We start from the raw sequence: 22,095 nt of genomic DNA on the forward strand, positions 1-22,095 counted from the left end.
ACGACATTTAATTTGTTCTTTTCCACTGGGAAATATTTCTGCCATGACAAATTTAATCTAATTGACATTGTATAATATCAAAAATTCTGAATTAAAAATTCTGAAAAGTCTATGTAGACATTTACTTCTGGTAGTGAAAATTACAAGAAAATTGTATCATTATACTGTATTCTTCTTTTTGGCCAATGACAGTCATATTAGAGGTTTCAATGTTTGTTACAGTGACAGAACCATCCTTACCTGTGGATGAGTTTTGCCCACATCTATAAGCAGCTGTGAGATGAGGCGCCCTACCAACAGTCGTGGGGTGTCAATCCGAGCTATAAGCTGGGGTATAACCTGCAGCCAGTTATCAATCTGAATTGTCTTCAGACCCTCCACTAGAGCCTCATATACCTCTGCCCACTGGCCGTAGTCAAACCACAGGGTCAAAAGTCTGAGGAGAGAATGAATTGTGTTATCATATCATCTATAGCCTCATATACCTCTGCCCAGTGGACTGAATTGAACCAAAGGTTTTAGCTCCATGGAGAAGATTGACCATGGTGTGATAGGGTTTTATCTAGAACTTCCTAAACTTTCACCCAATGACTGTAATCAAAGCACACATTTAAAAGTCTGACGAGAAAATAAATTGTTTTTAAATATCACAGGAGTAAAATATTATATATACTGTCTCAAATCTGTCAAACAGCAGGGTACATAATATAGAAGAATAGACTATAATCCTAGGGTGTTCATCTAGTACCTCATATACCTCAAACTACAGGGTCTGGAGTCTGGAGAAATAGTTATAAAAGGGTTCTTATCTAGTATGTCATATGTCACACTGCATGGTTAGAAGTATGCAGAAATATATCAAACACATACCTGAGGGTGTCCTGGAGACTGTTTTGCTGTGACAAGGAAATGGACCTAAAGAATCCATGTACTGCTGGTACACAGTACTTGTGCATCTTAGCCGCGGTCTGAAACAGTCAAAATTAAGTAATTTACATTTCTCTCTTCAAACAACAAACAATAGTGCCAATATTGTTACCTTATCATCTCTCTTTCCTTTCAGTGAAAATCAGTCAAGTGAACAATTATCTTTAGAAACACAATTTACAGAATTTACCGATTCAATCCTAGGAGAGCCCGGTGCATCACTGGATCGCGACAAATCTCCAGGTCCCATGACGGTTCGACCGATATCTCCTGGGCCGAGGGAGGCTGCAGACGACGATGAGCTAGAGGCTGCTTCTCCCATCTGGCTTTGTTGCTTGTAGAACAGGACAGCCTCGTAATTCATTAAAGCCCAAGCGTGACTAGCCTACAAAAGTCACATAAACATTTTTGTCACATACAGTAAACCTTCAATAATCTGGACACTTGTGTTCCAAAGTCCAAACCGTCTGGATGTGAATAACCAAATCCACTGTCTGAATTTCTGTCTGGATTGCAAATTATCTGGATTATCGATTAGATTTTCATTAAAAATGAGTGAAATAGGTTTGAAACATGTCACATTGTAACATTGCGACTCTAGGAAGGTAATAAAAGTGCTAAGTAGAATTAGTCTATAGAACCAGTCAACCATTGTCGTTTTGTGTCAAAATAAAAAGGTAAGAGATGTTATATTTATTTCAGCCATCAGTGCATTCTTCAACCTGTAATTTATAATCAACAACTTTTTGGAACAATTATTAATTTTTTGTGAATTTCTTTTATTTTAGATATTGCTAATATTAAAATATCCTGCTTTTGTGCAATGCAAAAATATACAAATATTGGCAAATAGGAAAACCATCAAACGAAAACATGTCTATAGTACACGAATGGCCCATATCTATTGAAGACAGGACAGGATGGGACAGACACAGGTTAAATCTATATATGTTACTCAAACTGCATGATGGGGGCTAAAACGCCTAATAAAATCAGCCAAACTTCAGAGAAATAATATTCACTGACTACCTACCTTATACCATGTGTTGTCGTGCTCTGTAGCCAGACTGTAATACTCCAGGACCTGTGGGATGGCCACCTCACTGATGTTCATTATAGCTTCTGTCCACTCACCAAGCTTCAGATAGCACCTGACAATATATATAAACACCTCATAGGTCATTTTCGGATCGGCTATAATAATTGGGTATTTAAGTTATGATACATAATTTCATACAACATGATATGAGATAATTTCAGACAAGTAATGCTATCCCTCATTGTATGAATATCACCTTAGTTTTACTTTTTAATAAGTATTAGTAACCTTGACTTACCTTGACATAAATGACCTTAATATGTAGACATAAATGACCTTGACCTACAGCCAGCTAAAAAGTATGACATTTACTTGTCCTTCCAAGCTATCCCTGAGTAAACTCAACCAACCTTACTGTCCATGAACAAATGACCTGCAATACCTGTTATGAATTACCTTTACTAAGCTATCCTTCAATAATCCTGCCCTACCTAACTATCCTATGGGTGAACTTGGCCTGGCCAAATATCAATAGATGACCTTGGTCTGTCTAACTATCCATGGGTGACCTTGGCTTGGCCAAATATCAATAGATGACCTTGGTCTGTCTAACTATCCATGGGTGACGCCTTGTCTTGGCCAAATATTAATAGATGACCTTGGTCTGTCTAACTATCCTATGGGTGAACTTGGCCTGGCCAAATATCAATAGATGACCTTGGTCTGTCTAACTATCCATGGGTGACGCCTTGCCTTGGCCAAATATTAATAGATGACCTTGGTCTGTCTAACTATCCATGGGTGACCTTGGCTTGGCCAAATATCAATAGATGACCTTGGTCTGTCTAACTATCCATTGGTGAAGCCTTGTCTTGGCCAAATATTAATAGATGACCTTGGTCTGACTAACTATCCATGAAATAACCTTGAAATACAGAACAGAATGACCCTGACCTAGTGAACCATAAATGACCTTGACTTACCTAGCCATGAGTTTGTTCAGCTCCCCTCTCTGTTGAGCGTCCTCTGGTGCATTGAGCTGCATAGTTCGAGTCAATAACGAATGCTGTACAAAGTGTTGGAGCTTACCATACGCTTCTTTCTGTAACACAAATCAACAAAACTTTATTTTCCTTCCACTTTCTTCTTTCATAACACATGTCCTGAGGTAAGCTATCATAAAACTTCAGATACTCATTGAAGTGAGAACTGCCTTCGAATTTGAATTTTGAAATGATTAAAATGTCGACTGTTTAGTCTTAATGGTCTTCTTCATTTCGATCAGAATTACATAATGAAAATGATTTAAACTGATAAAGAATCTATTTTGTCTGCTAAGCAATATCTTCATATTATAGTCATTCATATCGCCACAGAAATGAGAACACTGTCACCATGTGTCAGGAAACTAGAGAGCACAGAACAATAACATATTGGGTCCGACATGTGACATATTTTCTGATCCAATCTAGACTCAAATACTAAATGTGAAATAACCATGACAGCTTAACCTACCTTTTGGTTATTTTTCCACATGTGCTTCATATAGGCGAAGGTAACCTGTGGATTGACCGTCGGGATAGGCTGGTCAGCTCTCTTACTGGGATCACCGCCCAGCAGGGTGACCAACGTCTTATGGGACAAGGCCTACAACACAGAGACATGTTTATCTTTACAGGTTATGAAGCCTACTGTAATCAATACAGTATTTTTTATCAGTTTTCTCCTTTGTAAATACTTATATACCTGTTTTCATCTAATTTTTCTTCTTTTGTAAATCTCTTTCATTTTAAAAAATACAACATACATTTATCAGGTTTTTATTTCTTTATAAATATGTACCTTTTTTCTCTAATTTTGCTTTTCTAACTTTCTTTCATTTAACAAATCAATATTAAGTTAACAAGAATTAAAATAAGGAACAAATGTTTGTTTAGCTCCTAATTGAATTGAATTTCTTACTCTATTTCACTTACAACATCAATAGTCGACATTGTGTAAGAATACTAATCACAAACACTATTACGCATGATACATACCAGGTGACCACTCTTGCGACACAGACTGGTATACTTGAGCCAGGTCTTCATGTCCTCGACAGGGGAGACAACCAGTGATCGCACCTGGATAATTCTCTGCCAGTCTTCCACAACCTTCTGACAACCCTATACAAACCAAAATTTACATGATCTACAACAGTTCTAGTATAAACCACAACTATCGCTACAGTACCTCTTCATTTAGAATTTAGGCCTACTATACCTTTTTATATAGACATGACATCCTGAGATAGACTGGACATATTGTTTTGTTACCCTAACATATGACGTCTTTCGGCCAGTAGGTGACTGTGATTCATCAGTCAAATATGATAAAAAGATTTTGTTTTATTTGGTTTTACATCTCTACATTCAAACAAAGGTTTTTGTTATGAATAATTTCAATTCTCATGCAGAAGTTTATAAATATAAAGACATAATAGTAAAAAGTGACCCCATAATTTGTATAGAAATCAATTCATTGACAATGGTGTAACAAGTATTGAGCTTCCTATTACAACCACAAATACTATGCTTTCTGTATGAAGCACACAGTATCATTATACCTGTAATCGATCCCACCACATGGCCTTAATTGTCTCCCTTCTCTCTGGCACCAACTTGTACTGAATGACCTCTTCAAGCTCGGACAACATCTGTACATTGACCATCGCCTAGAATAGAAGGTAGATTTGTAAGTGACCTCAAACTATGCAGTGGACCCACGATAACCCAGAGGTAGAGTCCAGGAACTCACAATCCGGACAGAATTTTCTGAAAACGGCTTTGATTATTGAATTAATAAAGGGAATCTGGTAGTTCAGAAAATTTGCAATCCAGACGTTTTTGGATTATCAAGAATTTACTGAAATTTTGTTTTTACCATAGAAAATTGTGCCAGACTGTCTCATTTGCATCCTGCTGAAGACAATTATTTGGGTCAAGTTTTTGATAAAGCAATAACTCAAGTAGGTGGTCTATTCATCTTGATAATTATCTGAAATTGTCACCATGGCTTTTCACTAAGGATATGGCTTAGTTGTGATGAGTTAGTGTCACACACTAAATATAGGTCACTGTGACCTACATTTCAAAATTTGATGACTCACCCCATAGGCACGATTATAGCTCTCTCCAACCATGGCTGTCAGTTCTGTATCCAAAATATCACGTGCTTTGTCTATGCACTGCAAAACAAGTAATTCTAATATTCTCAAGCTTGTTTTTCATCCTGATTTAAAGGGACAATTCATTCTACGAGAACATTAAAATTTGTATATATATCGGAAAAACCCCCAGTTCCAATGCAAATTAGATCAGTCGGTTTTACTGTGATATGTCAGAAAATCCCATGGTGGTGAAATGCGTGTGAAATATTCAAACTCACTCGCTGTCCGCCATTACACATTGTGGTCGAATATCTTGTATGCCGAACCCAGTCCCTTGCTCGTAGAGTAATGCTACTTTTGTCTAGAACAGCTCAAATCGCTCTGACAGAAGTGTGTTTACCTTATTAGGTGAATTGTCTTGCCTAAAAAATCATTATATCACCTCCACAGTGGTTATGTAGTTCATTTGTTTAACGTGCGTGACTTTGGCTCGGATATTGGTACAGCGTACATATTGTACCTGCTTAATCGTATTGATCAACGATTTGTAATTACAACGGTATCAATTAAAATACTAAACAATGACGTGGAATTCGTCAATATCTTATGTTATATGTTTCATAAGAAAGGTAGAACAATAAATTTATGCCATATTTTGCTTCTTGGTTATGTAAAAGAATTAGCGTGAGTGAATTGTCCCTTTAAGAAATGAAATAACTTAACGATATATTTTATAATTTTACAATATTAAATGTGAACCAATTGATTTTGTGGGCGATTATAGCACTTGTGAAAATTTTTCTCAATGACAGGTAAAAAAGAGCTTTTTTGTAGCTTTGTAAATCACAAAATTTAATTCCCCAGCAAAATGTTAAGATACAACATGGCGAGATAAAACAAGTAAAGCAGATTTTCATTGTAAGATGACAACACATAGAAAAGGATAAAAATATCACAGGAAGACAAAAATGTTCAGATAGAATCCTATTCCCGACTGCCTTACATTATGAGACCCGAATCATCCCTATCTATCCATACCTGTTGTGCTAATTGGTAATTCTCAGAGTGTAGGGCAAACACAGCTCGGTAGAATGCGCCATCGTAACTTGTCCGTGGAATCAGACAAATGTATTCCTCCATACTATCCCACTGACCTACATGATAAGGAATCAATCTCTGACGCATGTATATTTAAACATATGAATAATTTAAAAGTGTTGATAGAATTTCTGTATGCATATTGTGATTCATAAGGATAAATGCGTATGTTTAAAATATATATATATAACTTTGGGTCACTGTATGTGGTTAACTTAAATCATGTCTTTTTAATGACGATATTTGACTGATACACATTGCCATTTTTGACGATATTTGACTGATACACATTGCCATTTTTGACGATATTTGACTGATACACATTGCCATTTTTGACGATATTTGACTGATACACATTGCCATTTTTGACGATATTTCACTGATACACATTGCCATTTTTGACGATATTTGACTGATACACATTGCCATTTTTGACGATATTTGACTGATACACATTGCCATTTTTGACGATATTTGACTGATACACATTGCCATTTTTGACGATATTTGACTGATACACATTGCCATTTTTGACGATATTTGACTGATACACATTGCCATTTATGACGATTTTTGACTGATACACATTGCCATTTTTGACGATATTTGACTGATACACATTGCCATTTTTGTTAAAGATATGTCTAGATGATAGTTTACAATCATGTATACTTTACTTGTGCTCTGTAGAGAAGTCAGACTTACCGAGCCCCCAGGAGGCTGCGGCCGCCATCCTAGCCATCTTTGCACGGTTGTCATCACTCACTGTTGGCCATTTATCACAGGCTATCTGGTGTAGCTGGTTCCTGTTAAATACAGAGTCAAAACATACATCAGGCTATAAATTATAGATTATGTACGGATGACAAAAACAACAAAGAGACTTCCGTAGCCAGCAGGGTAATATGAAAACAGGTACAATTACTGTAAACATACATATATAAGTTGTAATCAAGTTTTAACACCATTTGTGCCAGACATCTTCTACTTAAATATGATTTCACTAATTTCATTTATATATATCCATAGCATAGCTATCACTGAGAATACTAAACCTATACAAAACCAATTTTACACTAATATTTGGTTTTGCCGATATAAGTCTGTATAAGAGACACAATTGTCAGGGACATGGGAGGACAGGTGTCAAGGATATACCAATTTATTTTCACCTGAAAGATATCCTATAATAAACTTAAAACAATAATTTGAATATGTTTCATTCCAAGTCAGATATGTACATAAAGCATACATACCATTCTGCTAAAGCTTCCAGACAACGCATCTTGCCGAGGGTAAGACTGATGTCATCGGTGGCCGTCTCCTGTCGGCGATTGTAGGCCTCCAATGCCTTGTGCCATTCATGCAGCTTCTCATACCAGCCCTCTTGGATTTTCTGGAAAGTTTCAATTAATTCATATAAAATGTTTTAACTAGGTAACAAAGTGTGTTTATCCATGTGAAAGACTTTAATTAATTTTGCTTATTGGAAATAAAAGTAGTAAGATACACATGTACATAGAATTAGCACATATTTTTTTTAACCAAATGCTAGCTACAGAAATTGCCAGTGTAGTATGGTTTCCACCACAGAGACAATCATACGACGCCATGTGTTTCTTGAGTCATGATTAGTGTTGCTACAAATCGGTTGCATTTCGAAAGTGATCAATTTTGTTTCTCATCTCCCATTACATGACTTACCAGGTCAGCCCTGTGATGTTTCATGGCGTACTCCAACACTCCAGCCGCAGACTCCGGCTGTTGTAACTTGTTGTTGATGCTGGAGTTGATTAAATAGGACACAATTAAACTATTATATCAGTGTAGGAATCTCTATAGAACCCCACCTACTGAAAAATTAACCAATGTTTAATTTTCGTACTGATCTACTGAACAGTAGACAAATCTAAGGAAAAAAAGACTTACAGCAGACCTTAATTAACTGGTATGCAATTTTGTAAGAATGGTGAATTTTTAACTTCATGTTCTGTTTGGGAGAGAGCACATATAATCTATGCCTGAAGCCCTATCCCTATTGTCGCTAAGATTTGCACAATATTCTGTAATGAAAATAAAGCCTCTGTTTGGTTCTTTTGTTCTATGTTGAACACTTTCTAATAGTGTTATTATATACAATGTATATAGATAATTTGTATGTACTAAGTATCAATAATAATTTTGATTTGTAATACAGACCTGATGAGGGCTTCCAGAGTTTCTGTGTTGGGGCCTCTATGGAATTCTTCCTCTTTATAATGTAGAGCCTTGGCGTAGGCTCGACACCTCATGGCCCGACCCCCTAACAGGGATGTATCTAGCGGCAGTGGACCCTGAAACAATGACGGGTCAGATACATCAACTATAGACACACAATGTGAACAGGTACAGGGAAAAGATGAAAGTCAACCATTCAATTTCTTTCTTTATGGAATATGATTAGACTGATCATTTCTTTTTTATCTCTCATGGCTGCTATATGAAAACTAGAAACAAAACCACAATAAAGATCAAACTTGAACTGTAAAGAACCTAGCTTTGATACTCAAGGTGTTTGTTTTAACTCAACCTCCCCTGAATTTCCAAAAATGGATTATTCCAGCCCTTGGACTAGAAGAATCCAAATGTGTCTTCAGGGGTGAATGGTTTTATAGTTTTTTTGCAACTTCAGAACTTTGAAAGCATAGCTGACAAATTTGTAAGACTTATTTTACTTTTCCTTTTTGTAATAAATAGGTGAAATATCTATTTTACATTTTCTTTTTTAACAATTATTTTACAAAGTTTTTTTTAACAATATTTTACAAAGTAATAGGAAATGCCCTGACGATATTCCCTTGTGCAGTACATACTTTATCACAGTGTTCCATGAACTCGGCCAGATTCAGCAGAGTCTGCATAATCTCTGGGATTTCCTGGGAGGTCAGAGCTTGCTCTAAACTCTGGATCAGCTCATCCTGCTGTGTCTCTGTCAGTTCCGTCCAGCAGGAAACAAATGCTGCATTGAACAAGTCCCTGTGAAAAAAATATAATTATAAAGTGAAACCAAATTAACTCAATATTGGCTTGTCCATAGTAAATCTTTGAGTCAGTTTAGCTGAGAACTTGAGTTAGTTATATTGATCTATAGTAAAGTGATTTTGGTTTTGTAAGTCCTTAACATGTTCCTTTCACATGATCTTGTTTTCTGAACATGTATTTCAGACATTAACTTACTTAGCCAGTGGGTTGTAGGTCTGAGCTAAGGCCCAACATGATCTGAGAGCAGGAGATGGGGACTCCTTCAGAAGCTCAATACTTAATCTCCTCAGCCATTCCATCCAGTCCTCTTTGGACTCTCGGCGACCAGCACCAAGCGCCTACAACAGCAATGCAGTCAATTTTACTGCTTCTATTTGCATGTACTACACGCTATATACAAATGTAAGCCAAATGTCACCAAATAACAAGAGATCCCAGAGGGATCTTGGCGCCCACCAAAGAAAGATCTATGTCTGACAATGGAAAGAGGGGTCTTTTCCCTGCTTTTCAAACTTTTTCAAACACATGACATATAAAATTTGAGACAGATCGCTATAGTACTTTCTAAGAAATAGTGGTAACAAACTTCAACAATGAAATCTAAGATGGCGGCCGGTTGGCCATCTTGTTTACCGATCAGTCCCGAAAGGCATTATGCATCAGTCCTAAAAGGTACTATGCACAACTAGGGTACAAGGGGAACCTACACATAAAATTTGAGAAAGATCCCTTCAGTACTTTCTGAGAAATAGCCGTAACAAACTTTAACAATCAAAATCCAATATGGCCGTCGGTCGGCCATCTTGTTTACCGATCGGTCCCAATTAACAATATGCACAACTAGGGTCCTTGGGGAACCTTCATATGAAATTTGTAAACGATACCTTCAGTACTTTTTGAGAAATAGCGGTAACAAACTTTAACTATCAAAATCCAAGCCATCTTGTTGACCGATCGGTTCCAAAATGCAATATGCACAACTAGGGCCCTAGGGAAACCTATATATGAAATTTGAGAAAGATCCCTTCAGTACTTTTTGAGTAATAGCGGTAACAAACTTTAACTATCAAAATCCAAGATGGCCACCTGTCGGCCATCTTGTTGACCGATCGGTCCCAAAATGCAATATGCACAACAAGGGTCCTAGGGGAACCTACATATGAAATTTGAGAAAGATCCCTTCAGTACTTTCTGAGAAATAGCGGTAACAAACTTTAACTATCAAAATCCAAGATGGCCGCCTGTCGGCCATCTTGTTGACCGATCGGTCCCAAAATGCAATATGCACAACTAGGGCCCTAGGGGAACCTATATATGAAATTTGAGAAAGATCCCTGCAGTACTTTTTGAGAAATAGCGGTAACAAACTTTAACTATCAAAATCCAAGATGGCTGCCTGTCGGCCATCTTGTTGACCGATCAGTCCCAAAATGCAATATGCACAACTAGAGTCCTAGGGAAACCTGTACATAAAATTTGAGAAAGATCCCTTCAGCACTTTTTGAGAAATAGCGGTAACAAACTTTAACTATCAAAATCCAAGATGGCCGCCTGTCGGCCATCTTGTTGACCGATCGGTCCCAAAATGCAATATGCACAACTAGAGTCCTAGGGGAACCTGTACATAAAATTTGAGAAAAATCCCTTCAGTACTTTCTGAGAAATAGCGGTAACAAGAATTGTTAACGGATGGACGGAAGGACGGACGGGACGACGGACCACGGACGAAAGGCGATTTGAATAGCCAACCATGTCACCAAATTAAAATGACAAAGATGTAAAGTATCTATTCATTTCCTACATCTTTTTCAAAATGTATATTTACTTGGTCCCAGATGTTTAACTATTTTTGACCAAAAATGTTTTCTTGTCCCAAATAAATGTTTATACATGTATCTTCCCCAAATAGCCCAACTTAAGTTTTATTTGATATAATGTCCATATTGTGACCTCACCATTTATTATACCTGCTCTTGTAACTGTATACATATATTACCTTCTGAAGGTTGGGGAAGCTGACATGTAGCTTTTTAATGGTGGCCACTTCAATGCTTGCTTCACCAGTTTCCGAGACCTTCATCTTGTTACGTCTATGACTAGATAACATCGGGTCTTCTTCCTCCTCAGCTATCGTAGAACTCTGCGAATTAAGTAGAATCAAATATGTTATAATTGTTAAAGATGCTCCACCGCCGAAATAATGAACAATCAATTCCATCAATTTTTTTCTCATACATCTATTTTCGTTTTCAGGTTTTGACAAATACATTGTTAATATCAATGATACAGTTGTTTCATTCCTTATTAGTCAACAGTCAAAACTCTTTCCCCGAGGTGTTCGGACTCACCCCAGAAACTGTTTCCACAGGCCAGAGGCCCCAGTTCTTGGGGTTGGTCCAAACACTGAGGGAAGTGAAGATTCAGTTAACTCACATAGTTAAGAGATAGTGACCATGCCAGATTTTCTTCAGTTAAAGTCAAGTATCAAGATGAAGTTCAAGTATCAAAATTTAGATCAAATGTACTAAATCTATGTAGGTCATATTTCCATTTCAACGTTAATTTGTCTATAATCTTTCAAGTATGAAATGTTGTAGGCAGTCAAAGTAGTGTACTAACAAAATAATAGAAAGAGCAATTGAATTGTTTACCTTCATTATCCTACATGTCAGGATTGTGTATCTCTGGTGCATTATTTTATTCTTTGTCATGACTTTGTAGACCATTGGCAAGAAAATGGCAAACTTAGTACCAAGCTGGACAACAAGAGCACACAGTGTGTCCATGGCTGTGGGCTGGAGCTCCGGACATGTATCCAAGGTTCGGACCAGAGGATGGATTATCCGGGACGCATAGTCCGTTAGGTCAAGTGTGAAAGTCAGACGATCAATTGTTTCTAACGCCACTCTGTAACAAACATTATCAATACATTTCTAAAATCTATATCAATAAAGTGAAAAATAATTTTATGTTGTTTAGGTTTATTAAGAAGTTTATCATTTGTGTTTTAATATTTACCTGATGTTATTCTATATAGATAGTATTAATAACATTTCAGGATGGCCTTCCCTGTATGACACTAGTCTTGATCAGCAGGTCAAGCCATCACCTGTTCTGATCGAGACATTAATTAGGCAGAACAGAATTTATCTATTTATCTTTTATGACATTGCAACATATCGGTATTCCCAAATTTGATGTGTAGTAAATCACTTACTTTCTGACAGCGAGTGGAACATCTGTACCATCCAACAGTCGGACCACTGGTGGTAGGATAAGATGGAGGTAGTCGTCAAGGTTAGCACCAAACAACTGTAGGGCATTCAGCAGCTATGGAATACAACGAAAGGCACATTAAACCACTCGGTCTCATTTATTTAACCAGTTTATGACATATTTTAATTCCTATGAGGAAGAATGAAGGTCCAGATAATTAATTTGTCACATCAAAATTTTTATTAATATCAGAAAAGATCTGACTTATTTGCCTCTGTTTAAACATTTCAAATATTTGGTATCAAAATCCAATTAAAGTGAATAGTCGGGCAAAGAAAACCAGTCTAAATGCGTTCATTGGCCTTCCAAAAGTTCTCACATATTAATACGACGGCCAAGTTCTGCTTAGTTTCCCAGTTCTGACCATTAAAGTAAAGAAAAGTTGAAAGCATTGAAAGCGAGGCTGCGTGGAAATGTAACCACGGACATAGTCAGCCGGGAGGACGTTTTAGGATTCCTATACTTTAAATTAATTTCTTCGTACGCAGACAGATATTGGCGAGAGATTTTATTTTTCTATTTCTTAAGAAATTATACTGGATACATTCACACCATTTTTACCGACTTTAGCCATCCTTGCCCGACTGTTCACATTAAGCTTATATGCTGCTTTGCAACAAAGTCAGATTAGGCTATTTTAACTACTGGTAGCTTATCAAATTATTTCAGAAAATTAAATTCTACAGATATATAATAGACATGAACTTTGGCAGTGTTGACTCAGTGAAAGTTTGAATTGTTAAGCTTATAAAATTAATTCAGAAATTATATTGTATGGTTGTATAACAGACATGGACCTTGGCAGTGACAGCTCTGTGCTGGCTGGTGTCGTGTAAGAAGACTTTGAGCATCTGAGGTACAATCTGTGGTAGATAGACTTTGAACTCTGTTCCTAAGGCTGTCACGATCTGTTCCACCAGGAGGATGATGGTGTTTTGCATTGAGCTGTTAGGAGTCCAGTAGTCCTACAAAACAACAAAATCTGTCAGTATTTCTTCTGGTGGTCTTCATTGTCAAAATAATTTTATTCACCCCTGAAGACACGTTTAGGCTCTTCTAACTCAAACACTAGACCAGTCCATTATGAAGTTTCAGGGGTGAATGAGTGAATCAAAAATTCAAATTTTGATGGTAAAAATAATTTGTCACATGTTTCTTAAGTCATCCAATGAGTATGCACTTCTTTTTCCCCATGTCATAAATGACTTGTGTGTAATATCATGGTACCTAGATAAAAGCATTGTTACTTCAGAAATTGAAAATGATGGAACTAACCTCTTTCTTTTAATTCTGAATTCTGACAACATGAAGATTTGTTTAGTTTGTGGTGAAAAGGATCAACATTTACATTTCACTCCATATATATTACTTTGATATAAAACTTGTTACAGATGATTTAACGTTTTGCCGATTGAAGCTTGCAAAAATATTTCCTTTTATCCAATGCTCATTTTATGAAAGTTCTTGTTAAACGAAAACTCATTGAAGATTCTTAAATCATATCTATAATATCAATACATGGATTTTAGTTTACCAACCTTGATCAAACCGAAGATGTCGTCCAGGTAATTTCTGATGTGCTGTTTTACAATAGCAATTATAACTCCAAGCTGCTGGAACAGGAACTGAAAAGAAACATGCATCATGTTATTATTCAGTGTACAGTTCAGTAAAAAACAACAACAAAGAATTATTATGAGGCTTAAATATCCAAGTATTTTTTATTTAAATTACTCAAACTTAGAAATGTCTTTAAGATATCAATGCTCCTGCTTCTATATGAAATGGGATGAAATGCGATAGAATACATGGAGCAGGACATGACACAGGCTACATTTTATAATTTTATATTCCCATGCATTAAACCTAACTTACAAGTAACCTTAGACCACCAGAAATTCTGCCGATCGGCTATTTGCGATAGATTCCTTGTCTTCACCAGGGGTAACTAGGCACTATTCTGTTAAAATCATTAAAAAAAACAAACCAAAAAAACTTTCACATATGGTTAACGAATTTATCCTTTACTTTATTGTATGAAGATCTGATAGTTTATGAGTGGTTCCCATAACCGTAGAGTCCTGGTCAGAGGGAAGAAGTTTTATTATCCTATAGCCTTAAGACACAGAGACTTCTATGGCGGGTACCTACCTCCCTGAAGTTAGACTCTGCTGTCCGTATCACTGTGAGGTAAGCTGGAATGACCTGTTGTATGTAGGGCACACACTTGATGCCCAAACTTTTGAAGATGAACGTGATGGCCTGCACACCCATCGTGTGGTGCTGAGACAGAGTAGGGTCGCGGATTATCCTCATCAGGGTACCAATGGCGATGGCGGGGTAGAACTCCTCCAGGGTCGTTGAAGCACTCATGTTAGCTAACATCTCACTGGTGTTTTCTATAACGGACCAAATAAAACTTCAGCATACATTGTTTACAACAGACACATACACTTCAACTTTGTAAATAGTATCTAAAATTCCTGAGCTAAAATTAGCTGAAATTCTTTTCATCTAAATACCATATATCTTATTTTACTGCTACCTAATATTAAGTTCAGGTTATGACATTTTTCCAATTTTCTGGTAACTCCATTCCATATATTGGTTATCTAGACACCTAACTGGTTGGTTCTTCTCCTGGTAACCAGTTGTACTGGTAACCAGTTACCTTCAAATTGGTACCTATACCTGGTTGCCTTGGTACCCAGTTACTTGGTACCTATACCTGGTTGCCCTGGTAACCAGTTATTTGGTACCTACTTGGTTGCCCTGGTAACCAGTTACCCTGATACCTACTTGGTTGCCTTGGTTACCAGTTACTGTGATACCTACCTGGTTGCTGGTTCTCCTGGTTAGTTTTCGGGTCAGACATACTGAGTACAGCTGACGCCTCGGTTTGCTGGATAAGCCCAAGGTTGAGTTTGTGTTTGTGAGGGTCTAATGCACCAAGTAACCCCAGCACTCTGATTACCTGTTTTAATGAAAATAGTCATATTAATAGACCAACATATTATTTACACAAATATAAGTCTATCTAAATACCCATTTTATTTTTGTCTTGATTTTTAAAAAACAGATATGAACTTTACTACGTAACATCTGCTAATTATTCAACTGATCAAACTATTATTGAATCTATCATTTAATAAACTTTTTTGAATTGGTACAATATTCTTCATTCTATCTGGATAAATTCCTAAAGATAATTAACATTACTATAATAGACTGTACCAATGTAAGGTAACACAACTAGGCAATGTGTTATGTACAAACCACTCCACAACAAACATTTTTAAGTGTAACCTCAATCTCTTACTGTACATCAATTAACTTTGATGTGCGAGCGATTAAAATTTGCAGGCCAAAGTTTAAATGTATCAAATATATAAAAAGAAGAACTATAGAAGTCCAGATTTAAAAATTAATTCTCTGTGAAAGATAGTTAGACATGAAAACACAAAATGAAGTCACTGTTAAAACAAGTTTTCGTACAGTAGACTGTATGTTTCTGTTTTCAGATGGTGATGACCTTACCTCTCTCCGTATCCCTGGTGACTGTTCAGTTTTGAGGAAGTTCAGTAGGATCTCCAGCAGGCTTGGATATTTCTTGTACAACTCAATGACATAGCCAGTACTCTCTACAAGCTGTCCTAAAGTCCATAGGGCAGTCTGATAAAATAGACAAAATCTTAATCATTCCGCTGAAATGTGATTGGATCTCATTTTAATCTGCATGGGTATAAATGTGGGGATGAAAGTGATATAAATTACTTAACAAAATTATATATATAACAGGGTTTAGTCACATGCTACAGTGGTGACTTACCTCCCTTTTCTGTAGTGAGGAGGAATCTTGTAACATATCAATGATGATGGGGAGGAGTTCGTCCATTCTTTTCCTCATCTCCGTTCCAGTCACCTGGTAGAAATATAATAGATTTACATTGTTATTTACATTGTCTCTACTTCAACATTCTACCATGTCATTAACAAGCATATTTCAGAATGAAAACATCCAACATCGAACAATTGAAATTTTAGTGTCAATTTTGAATCTGATAACATATATATTAGTGGATTCTAAGTTTCTTGATAATAGCTTAAATAAGGAATATACTAGCTATATGCATCACTTTTAAACACTCCTTAAAACAAATTTATCAAATTCAGTTCTAGATCTTAACATGAAACAGTGTACATATCAGGCTAGTCCTGTGGTTTAAATCCTGTATCAATGACATTTGTATGCTTGTCTGTTGAGTCTCCAAAGTTACCTGAGCGAGTTCTCCAATCGCAGCCAGCACGCTGATGGTTACACTGGGATTATGGTCACAGTCCTTCAGCTTTGGAATCAAAACCTAAACGATCAATGATAAATAGTTAAAACCTACACGATCCATGATAAATAGTTAAAACCTAAACGATCAATGATAAATAGTTAAAACCTAAACGATCAATGATAAATAGTTAAAACCTAAACAATCAATGATAAATAGTTAAAATCTTCACGAACCATGATAAATAGTTACCGCGCGGGACACCATACCGTTGACAAACGTATTTGTCTAGCCGCGCCGTGATCAGTGCGGCTGATACAGATAGCTTGAGCACTGCGCGGGAAAGTGGTGTACTAGCCGATCACCACATAGTTTAAATATAGAACAATGCAATACAAACGCGTCGCTGACACTCGCATGTTCGCGGTAAACTCTACTCCAACGGACGACGAACTGACGAAAAAAACAAGACTACGACTAATTGAACTATACACAGCGGTAAGACATACAACAAATGAGCGAATTAACCGGATTAATGAGATGCAGATATCAAAAGATAGAGAAAAACAGTTTATCGCATCAGGATCTGGCAACGAATACAGGAATTTTTGTACCAGGGAAATTTTGTACCAAAAAAACATACACTAATGATAAACTTACATGATATATTGTTATTAAAGCTGTGGATGTAAGGAGTTATTCTATGAATTACAAGGAAGATTTCTTTTCCTTACGGTAGCTTTTCAGACATCGCAGCCGTCAGTGCTTGGTAGTAATTACATATTGTATGACGTATCTATCTGTAGTCTAAACACAAATTCTAGTAGAATCTAGTAGATTTTCTGGTGAACCATGATTTAAAAAATCATACAAAATGCCATTTATTTTAGAAACATGTCTAAAAATTTTTTTAAATAGTTTGGTCACCGGTCGGTTCAGAAACAATGCTTTGTCAATCACCTGTATTACTGACACGTGTGGTTAAAGCTAGCCAGCCAATGATATTTACCTAAAGTAACGGGGGAGGGGCCATACACTTCGCATGTCTGTCAATTATACCTAACTGAATGATTGATCAAAGGGACAGCCACGTGCACGGGAGCACGTCAGTAGACGTCGACTCAACTGTGTTGTACATATCGGTGCACCGGAAAACCAAAATATGTATGTTGAATTTATATATTGTTAAGATCATCCTGTTTAATAATAATCCTCTCAGGGTGACATTTCCACAATACCACGCAAGTTAAAATATCTGCCAGTACCGGGTAAATTATATATTTTTTCTGATATGCTACATGTAAATGCAACCATGATTATATGAGGCAAAAATAGAAGAAAAAAAAATAGCGATATAAACAGCGCTGTTAAACAATATTTTTTCATACATTACTTATATTTGAATATATGATTTACTTGTAAAAAAACAAAAATTAACGTGTGATTTCTTGACAAAAACCGACCTGTTTTTTCTCAATCTTCATTGTCTGTCTATTGAATTTCTGTTTGAAAGTTATTTTCTATGGGTTACAGACTTGTTTTTTCAAAAAACAGAAAGGCTTTGGCACAAGCCATCGGTAATACTAAGAAAGTAATTTTGTGTGATACCAGGGGCTTAGATTTACTATATATGTTGAAGGTGATATATATATAAAATCTCCATTCACGAGTGTCACTGCGCTTCCGGTAATCCCGCATGCTTGGATACTACAAACCACACGATCTAAATATAGCACAATCACACCAGTCACTGTATTAGCTACCTGTATCAGCCACACTGATCACGGCGCGGCTAGACAAGTACCTTTGTCAACGGTATAGTGTCCCGCGCGGTAAAACCTACACGAACCATGATAAAAAGTTAAAACCTAAACGACCAATGATAAACAGTTAAAACCTAAACGACCAATGATAAATAGCTAAAACCTACACGATCCATGATAAATAGTTAAAACCTAAACGATCAATGATAAATAGTTAAAACCTACACGATCCATGATAAATAGTTAAAACCTAAACGATCAATGATAAATAGTTAAAACCTAAACGATCCATGATAAATAGTTAAAACCTAAACGATCCATGATAAATAGTTAAAACCTTAACGACAAATGATAAAAAATTAAAACCTACACGATCCATGATAAATAGTTTAAACAAATCGATCAATGATAAATAGTTAAAACCTAACCGATCAATGATAAATAGTTAAAACAAAACCATCAACGATAAATAGTTAAAACCTACACGATCCATGATAAATAGTTAAAAACCAAAACAATCAATGATAAATAGTTAAAACCTACAAGATCCATGATAAACAGTTAAAACCTACAAGATCCATGATAAATAGTTAAAACCTAACAGATCAATGATAAATAGTTAAAACCTAAACGATCAATGATAAATAGTTAAAACCTAAACAATCAATGATAAATAGTTAAAACCTACACGATCCATGATAAATAGTTAAAACCTATGAAAAGCAGATATTTACAAAAGACATAAATTAACACCTACAACATTGTTTCCATAATTTATATGACTGTGTAAGGTGGAACATTTAAAATTTCCAAATTGTACCTTCAATATTGGTTCCATATAAGGTCGTATGAGACGTGCTGCGTTTGCTACAAGATGGCCTAACATCCGGGCAGCCTGCTCTTTGTTACGCCCTACACCGCTGTGTTCCAATTCTGTCAGGATCTGTAACAGGGAGATTTCGTTTTACACCATATTGATAGTATGTTAATTCGTTTGTTGGTTTGATTCTTTTAATTTTGGTGATATAACAAAGATTTAACATAAATTAACACATTTCTTTATTCTTTCTTTAATTTCATATTTTTAAAAAATAATTTCATTTTTTGTCTAGACAAGTTTTGAGTCTTTTCTGTGTCTTTTCCATTAGAATTGCCCTAAAATAATCATTAAGTTTCCATCTTATGTTTTCTGTCAAGACCACAGATGAAAATGGAAAATCTCAACAAAAACTGAAATTTAATGTTTTATAGAAACTATATTTGGAATTACGTATACCAGGTAGCTATTTTATGACAGTCAAAAAGGCTAAAATCAGCCAATCGACTTTTCATCTCTCTAGTGTTAAACAAGGAAGATCTCCCATTTTTTTTCAATTATTGTTTATAGCAAAAATTTACTTCCATAATTTACCTGTATGAGAGTTTTACGTAGTGACGGCATCACATAAGCTGGGTTTTTACTGCTCAGTCTGCCAATCATACAAATTGCCAGCTCACGAATATCAAACACCTCGTCATTCAGGGCAACAAAAAGTGCACTAAGGTTCTCAGCCTGAGCTAGGTGGGGGTCAAACCTCTCATCGAGGGACATCAGAACACAGAACCGGATATCAGAATCTGACAAATAAATCAGGGACGTCAGTGTACACAAACACAAATAATAGAAATGTCAGTAATATTTAGATATGGGGATCTTTGAAATTAAGTTGAATAAGATATTAATGTCTGAAAAGCATCAAATTCTACACTTTTAAATTATAAATGTTTGTCCGATTCATACATTAGACTAAGCTATAAATTTGGATAAAATAGTTTCTTACACAGTTGCATAAAACAAAATTTGATACATAAACAAAAGTTAATATGAAAAGTTTTATCAATGAAGGAGAAATAACACTATTGATCTGAGTAAACAACTGAATAAGCATTGGTATTTCAATGAACGATTATTTACATCTTATTCATTTTCACTGAATCTTTACCAAAGAATAAAGTAGATGAAATTTTATCCCACATAAGTATCCTTTCAACACTATAGTGGATATCTAAGGGTTGGTTTGTATTTATATCAAATCTATAATAATTGAAGTGATTCTGTATACCAGTGTCTGTGATGCCAACCACTAGGAGTTTGTGTAGGACCTCGGCTACCGTATTCATGGCTGCCATACTGATCTGGCCTTGGTTGGAGGCCAGGAGCTGGAACAAACATTGTTAGTACCAAATGTAGTTACAATTTTACACACCAACCACAAGAAATGTTCAAAGATTTTTTCATCTTGAACTATTCATTAATATAAAGTGAAGTGCAATATTTTTTCTTTCACATTTTTTTCTTTCACATATTTCAACAATTCAAAGTATAGGAAAGCGCCTTTATCATTCCATGGATGTTGCAAAAGACCAAGAGTCGATATAAACCTAATGACATATATACATGTTTATAGAATTGGTATTAGAAGATTGTAAATATACCGTATTTTCCGGAGTATAAGCCGCGACTTTTTTTCCCTGAAAATCGGGAGTGCGGCTAATACACCAGTGCGGCTAATACACCAGTGCGGCTTATCCGTGGACGAAAACCAAAATCTGACCACGTTTTTGCATTATTACGTCGTGATTCACATGTGAAAATCGTAAGTTTTACTCGCCATTTTTGTAAAGTTATGCATCGAACAAATCACTGTAAAAGTGTTTAAAAGATCAAATATGCAATGAAAATATATTAAAGATGAACATAATTACGTATCAGATGCATGTTAACTCGTAAAATTGTTTAATTCAAGGAAATCAGCCGACAGAAATGTGTTCACAACACAATGGCGGACTGATTTCGCTATCGATTTGCTGCAGGATTGTTACCAAGAAAATAATAACTAAAACGTCAAAAATCATCAAATATCAAACAATAAGTTAAATATATTATTTAAATATTATGTGTGTGCAAGAAATGTCCGCATACAGCAAGAAAACGATCTTCTGATCATGAATGACTGTTAACTTGCACACGTGTTACACTCTGTCAACATGTGTATTTCTCGGAATCCTGTCGCTGTGAATGAAATAATCAGTAATCAAGTTTATTCGCGTGTTTTACATGTTATTTAGAACATTCTACCGATGTTATAAGCATCGAACAGTCTATAAAACATCATTTTATCGATCTCTGCAGCAGCAAACACCACTAGGTCTTAATCCGGAAGTTTACAAAAATAAGGCTTCGGTGAATTGCATCATGGGATACCTAGTTAACAATCAGTGGAAGAACACTCTAAACGAAGTCGATTGATACAGTAACTCTTTACACCAAGATATATTTATTACACAAAATATATCAAAAAAGAAATATAATCCATTCCTATGCATAACGTTACTGAAGAAAGTATTTTATCGGCGTACTGAAATATGAACGAGAGTAAGCATGAACTCAAACTTGCACACGTACGTGTTACACATATGTCGGTCAACAGGGGAATTTCCCGAAATCCCGTCGCCATGATTTAATGAAATAATCAGCAATCAATTTTATAAACGTAAATCACA

At 35.9% G+C, this 22,095-nt stretch overlaps 1 protein-coding gene across 1 annotated transcript in view; it reads right to left on the bottom strand.

Annotated features, from left to right (window-relative positions):
- Positions 1 to 22,095, bottom strand: part of LOC138315341 (serine/threonine-protein kinase mTOR-like) — a 46,747-nt gene that overhangs the window by 11,373 nt on the left and 13,279 nt on the right. The window contains exons 15-43 of the mRNA XM_069256336.1: positions 20,655 to 20,751; positions 19,964 to 20,169; positions 19,373 to 19,495; positions 16,787 to 16,870; positions 16,339 to 16,431; positions 16,047 to 16,181; positions 15,345 to 15,483; positions 14,661 to 14,908; positions 14,048 to 14,134; positions 13,307 to 13,474; positions 12,451 to 12,563; positions 11,885 to 12,140; positions 11,230 to 11,373; positions 9,429 to 9,571; positions 9,065 to 9,227; positions 8,412 to 8,545; positions 7,917 to 7,995; positions 7,469 to 7,608; positions 6,918 to 7,018; positions 6,153 to 6,268; positions 5,115 to 5,192; positions 4,572 to 4,679; positions 4,006 to 4,131; positions 3,482 to 3,613; positions 2,950 to 3,068; positions 1,961 to 2,078; positions 1,118 to 1,312; positions 871 to 968; positions 241 to 436 (exon numbers count right to left, since the gene is read on the bottom strand). Of these exons, the coding sequence (XP_069112437.1) occupies positions 241 to 436; positions 871 to 968; positions 1,118 to 1,312; positions 1,961 to 2,078; positions 2,950 to 3,068; positions 3,482 to 3,613; positions 4,006 to 4,131; positions 4,572 to 4,679; positions 5,115 to 5,192; positions 6,153 to 6,268; positions 6,918 to 7,018; positions 7,469 to 7,608; positions 7,917 to 7,995; positions 8,412 to 8,545; positions 9,065 to 9,227; positions 9,429 to 9,571; positions 11,230 to 11,373; positions 11,885 to 12,140; positions 12,451 to 12,563; positions 13,307 to 13,474; positions 14,048 to 14,134; positions 14,661 to 14,908; positions 15,345 to 15,483; positions 16,047 to 16,181; positions 16,339 to 16,431; positions 16,787 to 16,870; positions 19,373 to 19,495; positions 19,964 to 20,169; positions 20,655 to 20,751 (3,939 nt within the window). The remainder of the gene's footprint in view (positions 1 to 240; positions 437 to 870; positions 969 to 1,117; positions 1,313 to 1,960; positions 2,079 to 2,949; positions 3,069 to 3,481; positions 3,614 to 4,005; positions 4,132 to 4,571; positions 4,680 to 5,114; positions 5,193 to 6,152; positions 6,269 to 6,917; positions 7,019 to 7,468; positions 7,609 to 7,916; positions 7,996 to 8,411; positions 8,546 to 9,064; positions 9,228 to 9,428; positions 9,572 to 11,229; positions 11,374 to 11,884; positions 12,141 to 12,450; positions 12,564 to 13,306; positions 13,475 to 14,047; positions 14,135 to 14,660; positions 14,909 to 15,344; positions 15,484 to 16,046; positions 16,182 to 16,338; positions 16,432 to 16,786; positions 16,871 to 19,372; positions 19,496 to 19,963; positions 20,170 to 20,654; positions 20,752 to 22,095) is intronic.

This window comes from Argopecten irradians, chromosome 1 (genome assembly GCF_041381155.1).
Source record: "Argopecten irradians isolate NY chromosome 1, Ai_NY, whole genome shotgun sequence".
Classification (NCBI taxonomy): domain Eukaryota; kingdom Metazoa; phylum Mollusca; class Bivalvia; order Pectinida; family Pectinidae; genus Argopecten; species Argopecten irradians.